The sequence below is a fragment of the Chelon labrosus genome, assembly GCF_963514085.1.
Source record: "Chelon labrosus genome assembly, chromosome: 12".
Classification (NCBI taxonomy): Eukaryota; Metazoa; Chordata; class Actinopteri; order Mugiliformes; family Mugilidae; genus Chelon; species Chelon labrosus.
The window spans coordinates 17,215,746-17,232,358 of NC_140345.1; the positions used below are offsets into that span (position 1 = coordinate 17,215,746).

The window sequence follows — 16,613 nt, forward strand, 5'->3', positions numbered from 1 at the left end:
ATTTTCATCCTTGATGTTTTAACAATATTCAATAACGAATACCCATTTAAAGGGATTATTTTTATTATTATTGAGGAAAAGTTAAAAAAAAAAAAAGCTTTAAACTGTTTAGAGGAACAACTTTATTAAACACAAATCGCTCAAAATGTGTAAATAAATTGAAATGTAAATTGTGGTGGAAATAAATCTGTAAAATCTGTATTTAGTTTGTTTTTATTATTTATTTAGGTGGTGGAGGGGAGCTTTAATAGTTCAACTTCCGTTTATTTCCGTCCTATCTGTATCGAGCTTGACGCCTCTCGCTGCGCCGAGGGGTGTGTTCAAAGATTTAAATCCCTCGCACATGCGCAGACGCTGACCGGTGCTGCTGGGTGCGCCATATTGGCTGGTTTACATGGGGAGTGGAGTTGGACAAGCCGCTTGAGAAAACCAAACCAATTTCCGGACATGAAGCAATTCGGAGATAACAAGTAAACCAGCACGGTAGGATCTGTCAGTCCCATTGAATGCAAAGTGTTTCATTTGCCAAATTGCGTGCAGTTTTCTCGTGAAGAGGTTCTCGACGAACTCGAGTCCGATGGATCCCAGGACCGCTTGGATGCAGCCGGAGCAGAAGGGACCTGCCAATTCCCTGTGGATGCACATTTGGGAAACCTCTCAGGGATTCGGGGCAAACTCCGGCGTCGACAACCGCCTTCACCAACAACGCAACTTTGCATTGCAGAACGCCAACTCCGCGGACTCACAAGGCGAGTATGGCAGAGATGTAGCACCGCCGCCGGGGGTTGTCTTTGGGAAGCTGTCGAAGCGAGACGGCGGCGGGGAGAGCCGGGGAAGCGTCCGGAGGAAGGGCTCGTTGTCGCCGTCCTCCTCCTCGCTGGACTCGGAGGCCGAGAGCTCCTCGCCCTCGGGCTCCTCTCTGCAGATCGACAATTTGAACGTGGCAGAAGAGGCCGGCCAGTTTTTACACTACGGCGGCGAGCACGAGTTGAACGAGAACAATCTCCGACAGTCGCCCTTTCGCACTGTTAATCAACACTGTCGCAGCATGCAACAATCCGGCGGCCACACCCCCGCCGGGATGAAAAATCAGCACGGGAACAAGCACCACCACCATCAGTCACACTCCAGCGGCCGCAGGAGGCATCTGAACCGAGCCAACACTTTCCACGGCATCAACCCGCTCCTGTCCTACGGCTGCAATGGACACCATGTAGACTCTTCCTGCAGCCTGTGGAAAACGAGGCGCTACAGCCCGGGCGTTAATGGGTAAGGAGAAATCACGAGGAGGGATGTTTGAACAGTCATGGCAGTGAGGCTCCCTAATTAAAGAAACTTGATCACTCAGCAAAATCAGAAGTGGTTAACACACATGCATGGTCTGGCAGGATTCTCAGTCCTCCAGGCCTTGGTTTATCTAAAACAGTACCTTTTAATTGAAAACATTTCTGGAGGAGAGGTGAAATTTGCCATGCTTTGTTTCAGATGTTAACCCCCAGTAGTGCGTGAAGTACAAAGAAACAAGTAAAGGGAAATTTTGCATGACAGATTTCGTATCATTTCAGTTTCCACTTTATTAATCACGCCTGTTTTCCTGCACGTTTTCAGTCTTCACGAAGAGATAGTGGACTTTTTCAACTTCATGTCTCCAAGGCCGGAAGAGGAGGCCATGAGGAGGGACGTCGTGAACAGAATAGAAGGCGTCATCAAGGACTTGTGGCCTACGGCTCGGGTGAGTGTTAAGTGCATGTGTCCCTGTGCAGAGAAGGGGTAGCTCCTGCAGTGATTCATCTGCAAGACTCTGACCTTTTTACTTGAGTCGTGCCGCCACGCCACTCGGTTCCTTAGGCCAGGTGTTGTTCACCACCTTGTCCAGTCATCTTTCCTAAGCCCAGCAAGCTCAGTAAGTTGCAGCTTCCTGTTGCATCAAGTATTGGACTCGGAATCCTAAACTTGTCCTTGTCCTCTGAGCTGCGATAAAATAGCTTATGCAGGTATTTTTCGAACAAGCACAACTCTGCAAACGTGATTTGTTGCAGTGACCCCGGAACATTCGTTGTCAGGCTTTGCATGACTGAGTTAGTTTACGTTGGTCTTGATGAAGCCATTAATGCAAATCAATTTTGTGTTCCTGCGTTGGAGAGGTGATAATTCATCTCAAGTCGCCTACAATGCGCGCGGCGTACCAAGACGATTTGCAAGCCTCCACAGCCTTGGTCATCATCCAGGACTCCTTTTATTCACACTTAAAAAAATCCATTTTTATTTTCTATTAGCATATCCGGTGTGCTTTCCCTGTTTTATCACTATGCAACCTTGTTTTATTTTATATATACACAGCATTTTATTTCTTTTCTTTATTGCCCTGCAAATTACATTGCAAAGCTGCAATGCCCAATGTAAATCAATGTTATTGTCTTGTATACTTTACTGCATTTATAGGTCTTGTTTTACCACATAGTAAGCCGTAAGTAGCGTAGTTTACACTATATTTCCAAACAGAGTTGGCCAGATGTAATGATTTATTCATGTTGCCTTCCCAAAGTAACACTGGTGAATTATTTTCCATTGTCCTCTGCCAACAGAATCTTAGACAGAGTGTACTTTGTAACAGATATGTTTTTTCTTTTCTTAGCATTATAAACATTTTGGTCTAATCCTGCCTGACAGAAATCCCACAGGGCCTCACTGTGAATCAGATTCTTTCTTTTTTTTTTTTTTTTTTTTTTTTCTTCCCCTTCTCTTAAAGAACATTTTGTGTTACTCAAAGCTGTGTTAGTTCAGATGTTTAATGTTTATTGCTGAATAAGATTAGTCACTGGGAATCGGGGGATTAAAGTGAGGACATAAGATTTATTGCTGTACCAAAAATAATCCTATCCTTGTTTCACAGCAGCCAACATGTCATGCTTTGCCCTAACATTGGTTTTTATAATATTAATAGTATTAATTAATGCCCTCTTGTACACATCTGTAGTCGCATATTATTTTTACAACTACTAGATAAAGGCACAATTTCTCACAGTTCATTTAGACAATTGATGCAATGATTTAATTAACTCTACATCTGGGTAACAAGAAGCCATGCAGATGGTGTTAAATGATTTGAGAGGTGCAGGTGTATCACCCTGAGGTGCGTAAGCGTGCGTAAGACTCACATTGGCAAATGACCCGTACATGCAACTACTGGTACGTAGTAGCACATTGATCAGCCACAACATTAAAACCACTGAAAGGAGAAGTATATAACATTGACCATCTTGTGACAATTCGGTGTTCTGCTGTGAAACTTTTGGACCTGGCATGTGACATGTAGCACCCACCTAGACCAGACCAGGCACACCCTCCCGATGGCAATGACACACCTTGATGGCAGCAGCCATTCCCAGCAGGATGCAGCCTGACACAGGCACGCACACAAAAACGGTTTAGGAACAACTCAAAAAAACATGAAGAACAGCACAAAGTGTTGACCTGGTCTCCAAATTCACTAGATCTCAAACTGATCAAGTATCTGTGGGATGCACTGGAACAAGCCTGATCCACAGAGGCCCCTCCTCTCAACCCATAGGACACAAACGGCGCCACTAACAACATACATTTTCGCTCAACGGCCCTTTTCCAGGACATCGCTGCCGGCTATACACTACTGCAAGACTAATGCAGCTGCAGCCTCTGGTTCTCTCCGCTTTCGCTTTTTCCGCTTCAGAAATAAATTCCCTGCCTGCTCTGTTGTAGTTGGCAATACCCTGTTAAAATGTCCTTTTATAACTTCTTTGGTGTTCATATTAAAAGACTGCATCTTTGTTGGAAAGAATATTAGTTTGTAGCACAAGCAGGCAGCGTCTAGAGCACCCACCTGGATTTCTAGAGGCGGAGACTAGAAATCCAAGTTGAAAGCACTTGTAGAAGAATCTGTGATTTTGTTGGTTCCCAGAAGATTTAAAAAAAAAAAAAAAAAAAAAAAGGTTGTTTTCCATTTCAGATGGAGTGATATGGTTTGCTCTTTTTAGTAGATGAAGTATTTGTCAGCTGTGTCCTGACACGCTTAAAAGAATGATCCCTTCAAAGGATAACTGAATACTTGAAATATTATTTGAGCTGTACTTATCATGTCCTGACCTTTTGCTTTGGTATGACTAAGCACAGATGCACATGGGGATGTAGAGGAGTGAAACCACTTCAGGCAAAGGCCAAACTATATAAGACGTGAGCTATCACATTGCTAACTGTTAAGATGTCATGATTTAGATCAAACTTTTGATTTCTCTTCTCTACAGGTGGAAATATTTGGCAGCTTCAGCACTGGACTTTATCTTCCAACAAGGTAACATTTGCTTTCCTGCACAGTTTGACCTTATATGAGCTTCTTTTCAGAATGTCTTTGTGCTAGTTTTTAGGAAGTGGGAGCACTATTTCTGGTTGGGTATGTTTTAATTGTGCAATGATATCAGTGCTGCTGTTCACACATTTTGAAATGCATGTCATGTGAGTGATTAAAGTGATGTTGGGTTAGAGCTCTCACTCAAATGTTGTTGGTCATGGAGTTTAGACCCACAACACTAAGTTAGAAATGGGTACTGGTTCCCACATACTGAAGTCATTTCCTGAAACTGCTTTCGATATGATCTCATCGAGTTGTTTTGTGTTTGGAAGAGGTTGTGCATTGAGAGGTAGTTGACAACCTTTGGTTTTGCTTCTCTGAATCTTGCAGTTATAGTTATTATTATTCATTCTTGTTTTTGAAAAATCTTAATCTGTGATATTGTTTGTGTCTTTGGTGATCATTGCATCCTTGTGCACTGAAAGCTGAGATGGTATTTCGGGGAGTAAACTTTGCTCAAGTATTTTTTTTTGCGGATTTGTCCTCAGTGACATTGACCTGGTGGTGTTTGGAAAGTGGGACCATCCCCCGCTGCAGGAACTGGAGCAAGCCCTGAAAAAACACAATGTGGCCGGCCCATATCCCATCAAAGTCCTCGACAAGGCTACAGTAAGTCACCAAAGAATAAATACGTCTTTTTTGCTTTGTACAGTTTTCAACACACTCCATAGAACAACCACTAAATCACAGCATGTTGTTTGGGTTAATGAGTTAATTCCATCTGACCTATTATCAGGTGCCAATCATCAAGCTTACGGATCATGAAACGGAGGTGAAAGTGGACATCAGCTTCAATGTAGAGACTGCTGTCAAAGCGGCACAGTTCATCAAGAGCTACCTTAAAGTAAGACATCAACACTTGGCTTTTTTTTTTTTTTTTTAAAAAAGGTGTTGACATAAATGTTGTTTTTCTTTTTATTTTGTAGAAGTACACCGTTCTTCCACCGCTCATCTTCGTTCTGAAGCAGTTCTTACTGCAGAGGGATCTTAATGAAGTTTTCACTGGAGGCATCAGCTCATATAGCCTTATACTGATGGCTATCAGCTTCCTGCAGGTACGCATGCGTATGCTATACGTGTTTGTCACACTGGCTCCACATTGTGAGAGTCAATCTTCAGTAAATGCCAGTGAAATGAACTTGAACCTCTTCATTGGTAGAAATGAGCATTATGGATATTGTGCTGGCTGTGATATATAAACATGTCACGTTACCGCTTAAAAGTATCTTCACCGCCCAGAGTGTTTGACAGTACTGCATAAAAATGAGTCAAATCATCAGATTTTCACGCAAGTCCTGAAAGTAGACATATACAACCCAAAAAGACAAATAAAACCAAAATGTTATACTTGTGCGTTTATTTCCTCATAAAATGAATCGCTTGTTGATATCTCAGAGTTGCAAAATTAAGTGAACCCTTGCTATCAGCATTTGGTGTTGACCCCCTTGTGTAGCAAGAAGAGCAAATAAATGTTTTCTGTAACTTATCAGCCCATTCCTCAGAACAGAACCATTTCAGTTCTAAGATGTTTGTCCTTCCAGCACATTTTTATTGGTTTAAGGCCAGGACTTTGACTTGGTCATTCCAAAAACATTAATTTTCTTCTTCTTATAGCAGTTCTTTTGCACAACAACTTGTGTGCTTGGGGTTGTCGTCTTGCTGCATGTCACAGTTTTCCTTGACATTCATTACACAGACTGATGTCCAGACATTTTCTTTTAGAATTTGCTAGTTGCAAGCCGTCCTGGCCCAGATGCAGCCAAATGGGCTCAAACGAGGACATTACCACCCCCGTGTTTCACGGACGGGATGAGGTTCTGATGCTAGAATACCATGTTCTTTCGTCACCAAATGTGATACCTCTCACTTAAACTAAACAATTCTACTTTGGTGTAATTTGTCGACAAAACATTTCCCCAAACGTCTCCTGGCTTGTCCACATGATGTTTTGCAGAAAGGCAGAAATGTTCTTTTTGGAGAGCAGTGGCTTTATCCTTGCCACTCTCCCACGCACAACATAGAGGATCAGTGTTCTCCTGATGGTGTATTCATGAACATTGACATTAGTGAGAGAGTGATCTTTGCTGGTCAACCACTCCTGTGGAGAGCAACAGTCTTAAATAACCTCTATTTGTTCACAATCTGAACAACACCCTGGTCTAATTACAGTGATTGATGACACGTCTGAAGAGATCAAGTCTAATTTTAAACTGACTTGTAATCCTTGAGGGGCACTTACATCTCATCTTACTTACATACTTACATCTTGCATCTCGCAGTTATGCAATATTGGCAAAAGCATAATATTTGTTTCATTCGTTTGTTTGGGTTGTTTTATGCAGAAATCTAAAAATGCTGATCTGTTTTAAACTGGATTTGGCTGCACAGTGATGGTAATGGATTCTTTCTGTCCTGCTAACCACAGTTACACCCTCGGATCGACACGCGGCGTTCCCACCTTAACCTGGGCATCCTGCTGATCGAGTTCTTTGAGCTGTACGGTCGCGATTTCAACTACATGAAGACCGGCATCCGGGTGAAGAATGGAGGAGCCTACTTGTCCAAGGAGGAAATGCTCAAAGCCATGGGCAATGGAAACAGGCCATCCATGCTCTGCATAGAGGATCCAATACAGCCAGGTTAGACAGGGAATGTTGAAATGAAGAATTGTACTGTCTTAAAGCACATTCAGGTTACAGAACCAGTTGAATTTTCCCAAGAGCCAGTTTGTAATGTCATGAACTTTTGGTTTTCTGATTCTCACAGGGAATGATGTGGGCAGGAGTTCATATGGAGTCCTGCAAGTCAAGCAGGTGTTTGACTTTGCCTACATGGTGCTGAGCCATGGTGTGTCTGCTCTCGCACGTGCATACCCCAACAAAGAGTATGACAGGTTGGTTTCTTGGACACTGACGTTGTCCCCTAGAAGTTTCTTTACTTGCTTACAAATTAAGGCATTGCACAAGGGTTACAGGGTAATTTATTTTCATGGAATCAATTTGTTTTCTTATATGTAGGGCTCATTAACTTTTCTATTGTTTTTTCTTTGTCCTGTTGTATAATGGACTGTACCGCCCTGTGTTGCAGCACTTTAGGTAGAATCATTAAAGTCAGCCCAGAGGTTCTGGCCTACAGGGACTGGACAATCAAGAAGTGGGGAGCCAAGCAATATGCCAAGCTGGAAAACCATGGTAACTAAGTGTCCAAATCTTGGTTGAAAAGTTGTTTCTCCATTTTGTGCTAAAAATACCTAATCTGAAGTTGCTGCAGATCAAACATCTCAATATTGTTGCTCCGTTTGCTCCTAGATGTTGAGGCCTGTGAACAGGACCTCGCGAGGCTGATGCTGGTTGAGGATCAGAGAGACTCTTCCTCCCCCCTCAGTGCAGACTCCCCCTCACCTTCTCCAGTCTTCCTCTCTAGCCCTCAGCACCATTCTTCATCGTCATCCTCTGCTTGCTCACTCTCCTCGTCCTCCTCTGGAAGTGACATTGTAAGGCTAAAGAACATCTTATTGAAATTAATCTCATTAGGTCACAGCCACTGCGGTGACACATGATGATGATGATGATAAACCATTGAATTTGTTGTCATGCATTCACAAAAGTCAGTAATGGAATCATAGCACATTGATGCACTTTATGGCCAAGTCCTTCAACTTTCTGTGCGTCTTTGTTAAATTGCATTTTTTTTTTCTTCCAGGAGTCCGATTCTCCTCAAAGCAGCAACGCTGCTGTCCAATTCCACCCCCTTACCCTGGCCTCGGTCCATTCTATGATCCAGATGGCTACTGACCCAAGAGCCGCACACGCTGCAGGCTTTATCCGCACATGTCAGGTTAGTCTGAAATTCTTGCACTGCTGACTTCTCAAATGTATTTTATAAACTAAAATGTGCTGTTTTAATTTTTAATTTTTTTTTAATGAGAATTCTTATTGTTTTCCTCTTGTTTCTAGCTCCAGATGCCCCTCCCGGAAAACCTAACCATCCCCTCTCTGTCTAATTGCCAGTTCTACCACGAGAACCCTCCTTCCATCAGTGTTGTGCACCGTCACACGTCACAAGCGGCACAAGTTTCCCAGCACACCAACTCCACAAGCCCTCTCCCCAGCCCCCTCCACCAGCTCCACCACCCTCAGGTAGGAGGGCACCAGAGTCACACTTACACCATGAGGTCAAATTCCCACGGCTCCCTTGAGCTGCCCAAATTTGGCTTCAAGCACAACCAAGGTGGAATCTTCCAAGGCCAAAATCACTCTAAAGGTAACTTCAGTCCCCAGCGCAGGTTTGCTCCCCAGGTTCATAACTCGGCACCGGGTTTCAGGCACCAGCAGCAGTACAACCGCAACACCTGGCGACGCAGAAAAAGGGACAATCTTCCTGCTCTCAACCACAGCAGATAAAGGAAAGAAACTGCGGGATTTGACCCAACTTGTTGGATTGTTGAAGCCCTCTTAGTCCATCATGAGTGATTATGTGATGGTAGACAAGTTTTTGTTGGAGGCTCTGCAAACAAACCTACATTGCGCTGGAGTTCACAAGTCGGCTCAAGCCGTCTCCCATTTCATGCAAGAAAACAGAAAAAGGCCTGAAGTCTTAACTCTGCTTATTTTTGTTACATCCTCTGAAGTCGAAAACCCTCAATCTGAATTTGATGCATACCAGCACAGACTACGGTTCATTCAGGAGTTGATTCCCGGAGCGGGTCTTCTCACCGGTGTCCCTTGGTTGAAGGACTTTGGACAAGTATTGAGTTTCCATGCAACTTCTTAACGTCTCGTGTGCCATATCTGTGAACTGGTCCATCAGGCCTAGCTTCCTATGAAGTTCTGACTCTTATTGGCCCTGCTGGATCAGGTTTTGGTCTTCTGAATGCAACTCCCATCAGCCCGACTCTTGATTCAGAGCCCCTAAAGCTTGTACTATCACCTACATATTGTACTCTGGACTGAAGCAAAGCACTACCTTTCTACCTATGCAGCGCAACGCTGACCATGTCTTTGGTGTGACGGCACAAACCGGACCTTGTCTCAAGTGCTTAAACTGTGATGACGTGCTTGAATGTACCAAGTGTTTATTTTTTTTGTGTTGGTCGTTATATTTCGTTTTCTTGTGTTCGTCACTGAGGGATTTTTTCTTTTTCTTTTTTTCCACGTTGGCACTATGATGTTCTGTACTGTACCATTGCCACCTTATTTTATGTTGGTTGCATTTATGTGCAATAATGACATGATTTTATTTAATTTATTTCACATTTTTAGTTTAATTTTAGGGGTTCTCCCGATTATTAGTTTGCTGTTTTTATTTGTAGACTATACTGATCTGTGCAATAGATGGATTTAAGGGCCTAGAAGGTGTACATGTGTGTATGTGTGTGTGCAGCTTTCCAGCAGAAGGGGGAGCTATGGTATAATGTTAGAAATGTGCCAAAAATTCCATTATGCCAACATTTTAGTCATGTTAAATTTTGAATTATGATCACTTGAAATTTCCCCAACGGCCTGCCCAGATACTTTTCCGCCACTAGGACTCATTTCAGACATATCATCCAGTTCTCATTAGCTTTATTTAGCTGTTTTACCTCTTGGTAGACAGCAGGCTATGTTGGGGGGCGGTACACCGTTAGCAGTGTTTACTTGTGTCATTTAAAAACATAGTTGGTGCTACTAATTACCAGCAAAGTGCTTCTTTTCTGCCTTATATCTCCTTTGATTCTGTTAAAGCAACAAGTTAACTGCCTTCTGAAATGACCAAATCTGCCCTTTCTTCCTGTACGTAGCCGGAGCTTTCCATTTCTGTTCCAATAAGCACTGCCAGGGTAACTTGGCTTTGATTTTTACATAATTGCAATCCTATTGCAGTTGCTAATTGTTAGCGTTATGTCTTTAATTCTTTTCTTCTTTTTTTTTTTTTTTAAATAATAATTATAAACTACTTGTACAAGAGCTACTTATAGCTCAGAGGTTTTCCTCTGCCGTATTTGAAGTCAGTAAGACAAGGTTTCAAAGCCACATACTTTACGCAGCAATCCGCAAAAGAAGAACTTGAGTGTGGGACACCATACAGTCATTGGTTTTGGTAGTCGAAAGCCTAAGCAAAAATCTGGTCCAGTCACGTGCTTAAAAGTGATTGTTTTAGCATCCCGTGTACCAAACTGATGGACTCAACATGCTGTTGGCATTATCCCCTTTATTTTCAGTGCAGCTTTTCAGAATATTGTCTAGAGGATAATCGGTAGTTTGTCATATTGCCACAAAACCAAATCCCCTGCTCATTTCTGTGTAGTTAAGGATGGGTTGTAATGTGTAAACCACTGACATATAGATGTATACCTTGATTTTTTTATGTAAGTTTTCTATTTTTTTAATAAACATTTTAAAACTCCATTCCCTGCTCAGTGTGTATATTTGTTTGACGACTGTTTATGTACTTGCGCCGGCAAGTGCAGTCTGCGGGGCATTTATACGGTGTTGGACGAGGTCTGTGGATAAAGATTTTCAAGGTTTTCACCGTGTGGTTTCCAGCTGGCTGTTTTTCACCATCTTGTCAGCATGGCGTCTCCCAAGACGTACACACACGCCTTCAGAATGCTTTCTACTTTATTATGAGCATGTGCTTAAAGTGCGTTTTACTGAATTCTTAAACTGGAGGAACGGTGTCCTGTTTTCAAAGTTGCAAAAATAGTTGGATGACTGAATCTAATCCGAAATGAAATGTCCGTTTTGAATACTGTGTTTCAAATCATTGTCAAATAATGACTGCCTGAATGTATGATGACCATGGACGTCACCAACAACTAGGATTCCTTCTTCGTCGCTTTGCCAGCCCTTTGCTGCAGCTGTCTTCATTTGTATGTTCATGGGTTTTTCTGTCCTTAGTTTTGTCTTCAGCAAATGAAATGCAACTCGGCCGTGTTGAGATAAGGTCACTGGTTAGGACATTGCAGAATATTTAACCTCACAGGAACGTCCCAAATGTGTCCAAGGAAGTGGCTGTCGTGTCCAATTACTTTTGAGACCTTGAAAATGGGATTGTGTATAAAAATGGCTTTAATTCCGACCTTTCCCTTCAGGTTTGGATGGGAATCTATAATGTGAATGTTTGGCCAAACAGAAAAAATAAATGTTACATACAATCAAAAGTACTGTATATACACCTAATGGACCTTTACATTGAACTGAGGAGCACAATCGTGCGTGTGTACTGTAATCCCTTATGGTGTCTGATGGGGGCACTGGTGGATCATCGCTTGGCTTAGCCATGTCGAATCCATTAGCTTTCAGATTTTCAGCAGGGCGCAGAGAAGCAGCACATGACTTAGGGAGGGCATCAGTGAAATCATTCCTCTGAAGGTTTAACCGTCGGAGGGTTAGCCGCTGATGCCGTTGTCATTTTATTTCAATTATAACTATGGGAAAAGAGCATCCACGCTGAGACCCCTTTTACCCTTTCTTGACTCAAACTAGCTGACTAAGGCACTTTAAAATTAGGCCTTAAATCTTTGTCATCATCCTCTTTCTTGGAACTGTCCTCACTGATGACTACACAGTGGTGACACTTTGGCGCAGCTATACTTCATAATATTGTTAAAAGCTGGCTCTTTGATCCTGATGGATATATTAACCAGATTAGACGAGCAAGACTGCATTACCCCTGCATTGGAGATCTGCCAACGTGGGAGCCTGTCTTGTCAGAGTGTGGATTAGAAATCCAGCTGCAGTTGCACCCAGTAGGTGTCCATACAGTTAGTGTTGCTGGTGGTTTTTGTGCATATTTAAATGCTGTGATTCATGTTAAATCAAGAGGAAACATGTCCGTATAGAGAAGTTATAGACGGTTTGAACAACACAGGAACCCAAAATCACAATTAGAGATTCATTGTTTAAGCATGAAGAATTATACCAAATTTTAGAGCAGAACTTACTTTACTTTGCTGAAAACAATCCCCTCCTGAAGCACTACAGGGAACTTCTCCGTAGCCGAGTCTTCTCTCTCTGACCTTGCTCCAGAGGGGCCGAATATAAGCTATTCATGACTTTGTTTTCCATGCAAGTCGATACAGGATAAACGTGTGAAAACTGCGCTCGCTGAAATAAACACAGAAAGTTCTTCCATCCAAATCCCACTGGCACTGAACATAAAGTTCTTCTAAGAAAAGGTCAGTTGTTATGCCTTCAGGCTTTTTGTGGCTTTCAGTGTCTTGACGGCAGAGAATCCACATCTCTCCCTGTTCAAGTCCCACGCACAGGCCCTCTGCATCCTCTGAATCTGTACGTGGATGTAATTAGTGTTTGCAAACAACATTGTTCGAATGACAGTCGGAGAATAATGCCGGCACAAGGGACATGTCAGTTAAATCTGAAGTGTTTTGTTTTCAAGAGACTCCATTGATGTACTCAGGCTGACAGACATTCTTGTAAATAAAGTAAATGTTTCTTCCCCAAGCCATGACATGTAGAAATATTGTTTTTCTGGAGGTACTGTATATGTTATCCTCACAACCTCAAATTCAGAGACAGTGAAGGTCTGTGTCCTTTACGGTACAGCTAGGTCATAGCTTATGTATTACTGAATGCTAAAGGTTCTGCAAATGGTTGGACACAATGGAAAGTGGGACACCTATAATTTAACATGGCCCTGTTCAGACCTGGTCAGATGGGTTCATCTGGTTGCAAGTGGCCAGCGTAGAGTACAGGTGTGAACACATCCAGGACGTATTGAGGACGCATTTGAGTGATCTTTAAAAAAATTAACGTCAGGACGAAGATCAGTAAATAGATAACTTCAGGTATGTGTGTGCTTTCAGTGTAAGAAAGAGAGAGAGGGGGAGGGAGAGAGAGACTCCACAGCTTGTTCCAAAATTTGTGTCACTTCCCCAACTCTTCATGTCATGACGTTAACACAATAAACAGCTTGTCTGTGGTTCAGACATAGTGGTAGGCAGAGATCCATTTGAGACAGCAGCTGTAGTGACAGACTGCTTCACCCTCGATGTGTGAAGGAAAGATACAGAAGATCCTTCCTTCCTGCTGCTGTTAGGCTCCACAGCGAACACACCTGATATATGTGCAATAGTATTACACCACAAGGTGTAAAAACTTCAAAACCTAGTTATACCAGTCTGTGCAATTTTTTTTTTTATCCTATTCCATTTTATTATTCATCTTTTATATGCTACTCTTTTTACTCTTGTTATTTTTATTCTGTCCTTTCTGTATGCTGTTGCAAACTGCAGTTTCCCCATTGCTGAACAAATAAAGTTTTTCTTATTCTTATTCTTATTTGTAATATTTTACTGCGCCCCAAATGATGATCTTGACACGAATCTAGAGACGCATTTAAAATGTCAGGTGTGAATTAAGCATGTTCAGCTAGTTCGGTGGGATCGGATCACGAAGAACGCAAAGGTCTGAATAGCCCCTCTGAGTGAAAAATGTGACTCTGTAACAATTGCAAGATAATGCTGTCTGTTTGCTGCTGGGGAGCGTGCAGTGGGTTTATCAGAAGTTTTACCCACTAAAAGCGGCAGCAAATGTTGTGAAATGAACGAAAACTAGTAACTGGCATATTCCAAATATAGGCAAAGAGGTGGAGCTGAGTGTGTGGCTGAGTTGGCTCCTATGAGAAAGCCATGTGACCTTTAAAGGGATCACTCAGATATGTCATCCCTTTAATTATTCTTAGCCTTAATTTTTGGTACCAAGCTGTCTGTAGAAATGTGCAAGAAGGAAAAAACATAAAACATAATAAGTGCAGTCTGTAATTCAAAATGCCTTCGTAACAGGTGGAGGTAGAGCAGAGCACAGTGTTAATCAAACGGAAATGTGAGTGAGTCTACCTGATGGGCGGGTCATCGATAATGTGGCTCCACTCTCGAAATACTGCGCAGACTCTGTCTCCAAACTCGCAAGATAGCGTCTCTGGTCTCTGTGGGATGCTAGCGTCAGTATGACCAATTTTCTACAGTCTATGGGATCGACTCACTTTTGAAGCCAGCCTCAAGTGGCCATTTGATGAACTGCAGTGTCTAGCATCTCCACATTGGCTCCATTTTTCAGCCACATAAGTTGCTACTTTGGAAAACTGAAGTCTCCACAAGCAACCACACATTCACATTATGTATGTTTAGCCAATTGATTGGCATAGTTAATACAGAAGGGGCGGCTGTGGCTCAGTAGGTAGAGCGGGTTGTCCACGAACCAGAGGGTTAGCGGTTCGATCCCCGGAATGTGCCACATGCCGAAGTGTCCTTGAGCAAGACACTTTGCTCCCAGTGCGTGGCACTGGTGTGTGCTTGTGTGAGCGAATGGGTAGATGTGTCTATGACTGTAAAGCGCTTTGAGTACCAATAGGTATAAAAGCAAGGCCATTTACCATTTATATTTCTTATAGCTTCATTGTTTATTGTCAATTATTTATTCATTCATTCATTCATTTGTAACCGCTTGTCCTGTGAAAGGTTGCAGGAGGGCTCGAGCCTGTCCCAGCTGTCATCGGGCAAGAAGCGGAGTACACCCTGGACAGGTCGCCCGTCTATCGCAGGGCTTTATTGTCAATTAATTTTGGATTATTGCTCAGCTTCTTACATCCTAGCAGTAACATCACAAGATAATCCAAAGAACAATGGCGGTACTCTATATTTTCACTTCTCACGCCAGATGGCCTGACTCATATCTGAGCTTAAGCATCTCTCACAGGAACAACTTTGTGTCACCATGAGGTTTCCTACTATGTGGAAAAATAAACTTCCCCACTAATAGCTATTTGAACAACTTAATGAACCTAGCCAACGTGTCTGACGTGCTGCTGGAAGGCCATACCACTATTCTGAAAGACTCTATTGATCATGAGTCAATAAAACAGAGTTTAAAGGTCAGGGCTTAAGTCTGTTTGTAGATGTGGGAAGTGCCTATCCCATCCTATATGTGTGCAGACCTGTTTTTTTTTTTTTTTTAAATGTATTTAGAGATTGGGGCAACTAAAAGTTGAGTAAAAGTTGCGTTTATATCTAATTTATATTTCACCTCAGCGTCATCCACAAGCAAATCATTCATTTCAGGCCTTTCCTCTGTTTTTCTACCAGTTATTATTTATGTGTCCATGTCTCTCTAGTTACTCTTTTCTTATCTTTCTGGAATACAGAGAGGAATCTGATCAAAGGCTTCTCCTTAGCTACTGACAGCTTCTGTTTGTTGTGCTCTCAGGATGTATGGAAGACACATTATCATGCTATTTACAGCACGGAGACACCTAGAGGATGAGAGCACAAAAAGGTGTACAAAACAGAGATGGTAATAGCAGGCGTGCTGTTGCTTCAGTGGGATGAAGACAAAGGGAAAAAAAAACAATCACATAAGTAGTAAAAGAAAGTCAAGAAAGGCAGCTAAAAAGTCATGTGCACCTTTGTTCTTCATTATTTACTCTCCTCAGGCGTAAAGAGAACTATCTCCATCCACAATTACATACATTTATAGCATTACTTGGAACTCTTACACTTGCTAAAGCCTGAATGCATCTACAGCATCTGCCACTTTCCCTCATTATTTTGTCTTTCTTTCTTCGCTGCCTCAGAAGAACATGCCAGGCACACAGGATCGTTACCATGCATCACCTTATCTTGCAGGTTCAAGGAGCATGTGTGCGAGCGCACGAGTCAGAGAGAAATATCAATATTACCTCTGATGACTCACCGTGTACCCCTTATATCTATTAATATAACCTATGCTGCTGAAGACATGTGACAAATGCTGCGCCCCTTGCCCGCTTTAACATGGATTTCTATTTATCTATTAGTCTTCTGATTTTATGAAATGCTGATGTGTCATTGCATTTTGTTCCACTTGAATACCAGCATGAGCCTCTAATTTCAAATTCGCACGTGTAGTCCATCAGTGCTTAATTTGGAGCCCCCTGGACATGGCAATGATCCCTCTTTCCATTAAAACCAATCATACCAGTTAACAAGGGATCGCTATGAAAATCAGAGCCCATTAATCATGGGCCTAGGTGTCCTCATGGCACCGTGTTTATTCATGTTTCATTTACTAAATAGCTTACATCCCTTATTTGTCTCTAAATTCAGAGCATATCACTCTGGGTTCAAATCCATAGCCCCTCTTGGCCTAGATATCATCACTTACCTTGATTTTGTGCTCATGCACAGCTCAGTCCAGCGTGTTCACTTGAGACATCCTTTCTTCTCTGGCTCAAAGAGGCCTGATGGAGTCTC

The 16,613-nt window shown here is 42.4% G+C and overlaps 1 protein-coding gene across 1 annotated transcript; it reads left to right on the forward strand.

Moving 5' to 3' along the window:
• Positions 1-123: 123 nt before the first annotated feature.
• Positions 124-10,770, forward strand: LOC311496405 (terminal nucleotidyltransferase 4A-like). The gene is made up of 12 exons (XM_084556264.1): positions 124-1,269; positions 1,609-1,732; positions 4,281-4,327; positions 4,873-4,993; positions 5,121-5,228; positions 5,311-5,439; positions 6,810-7,023; positions 7,151-7,277; positions 7,472-7,575; positions 7,693-7,877; positions 8,087-8,221; positions 8,341-10,770. The coding sequence occupies exons 1-12, from the start codon at positions 578-580 to the stop codon at positions 8,785-8,787; spliced, it is 2,433 nt and encodes an 810-aa protein (XP_084412390.1). The 5' UTR covers positions 124-577; the 3' UTR covers positions 8,788-10,770.
• The last annotated feature ends 5,843 nt before the right edge of the window (positions 10,771-16,613 follow it).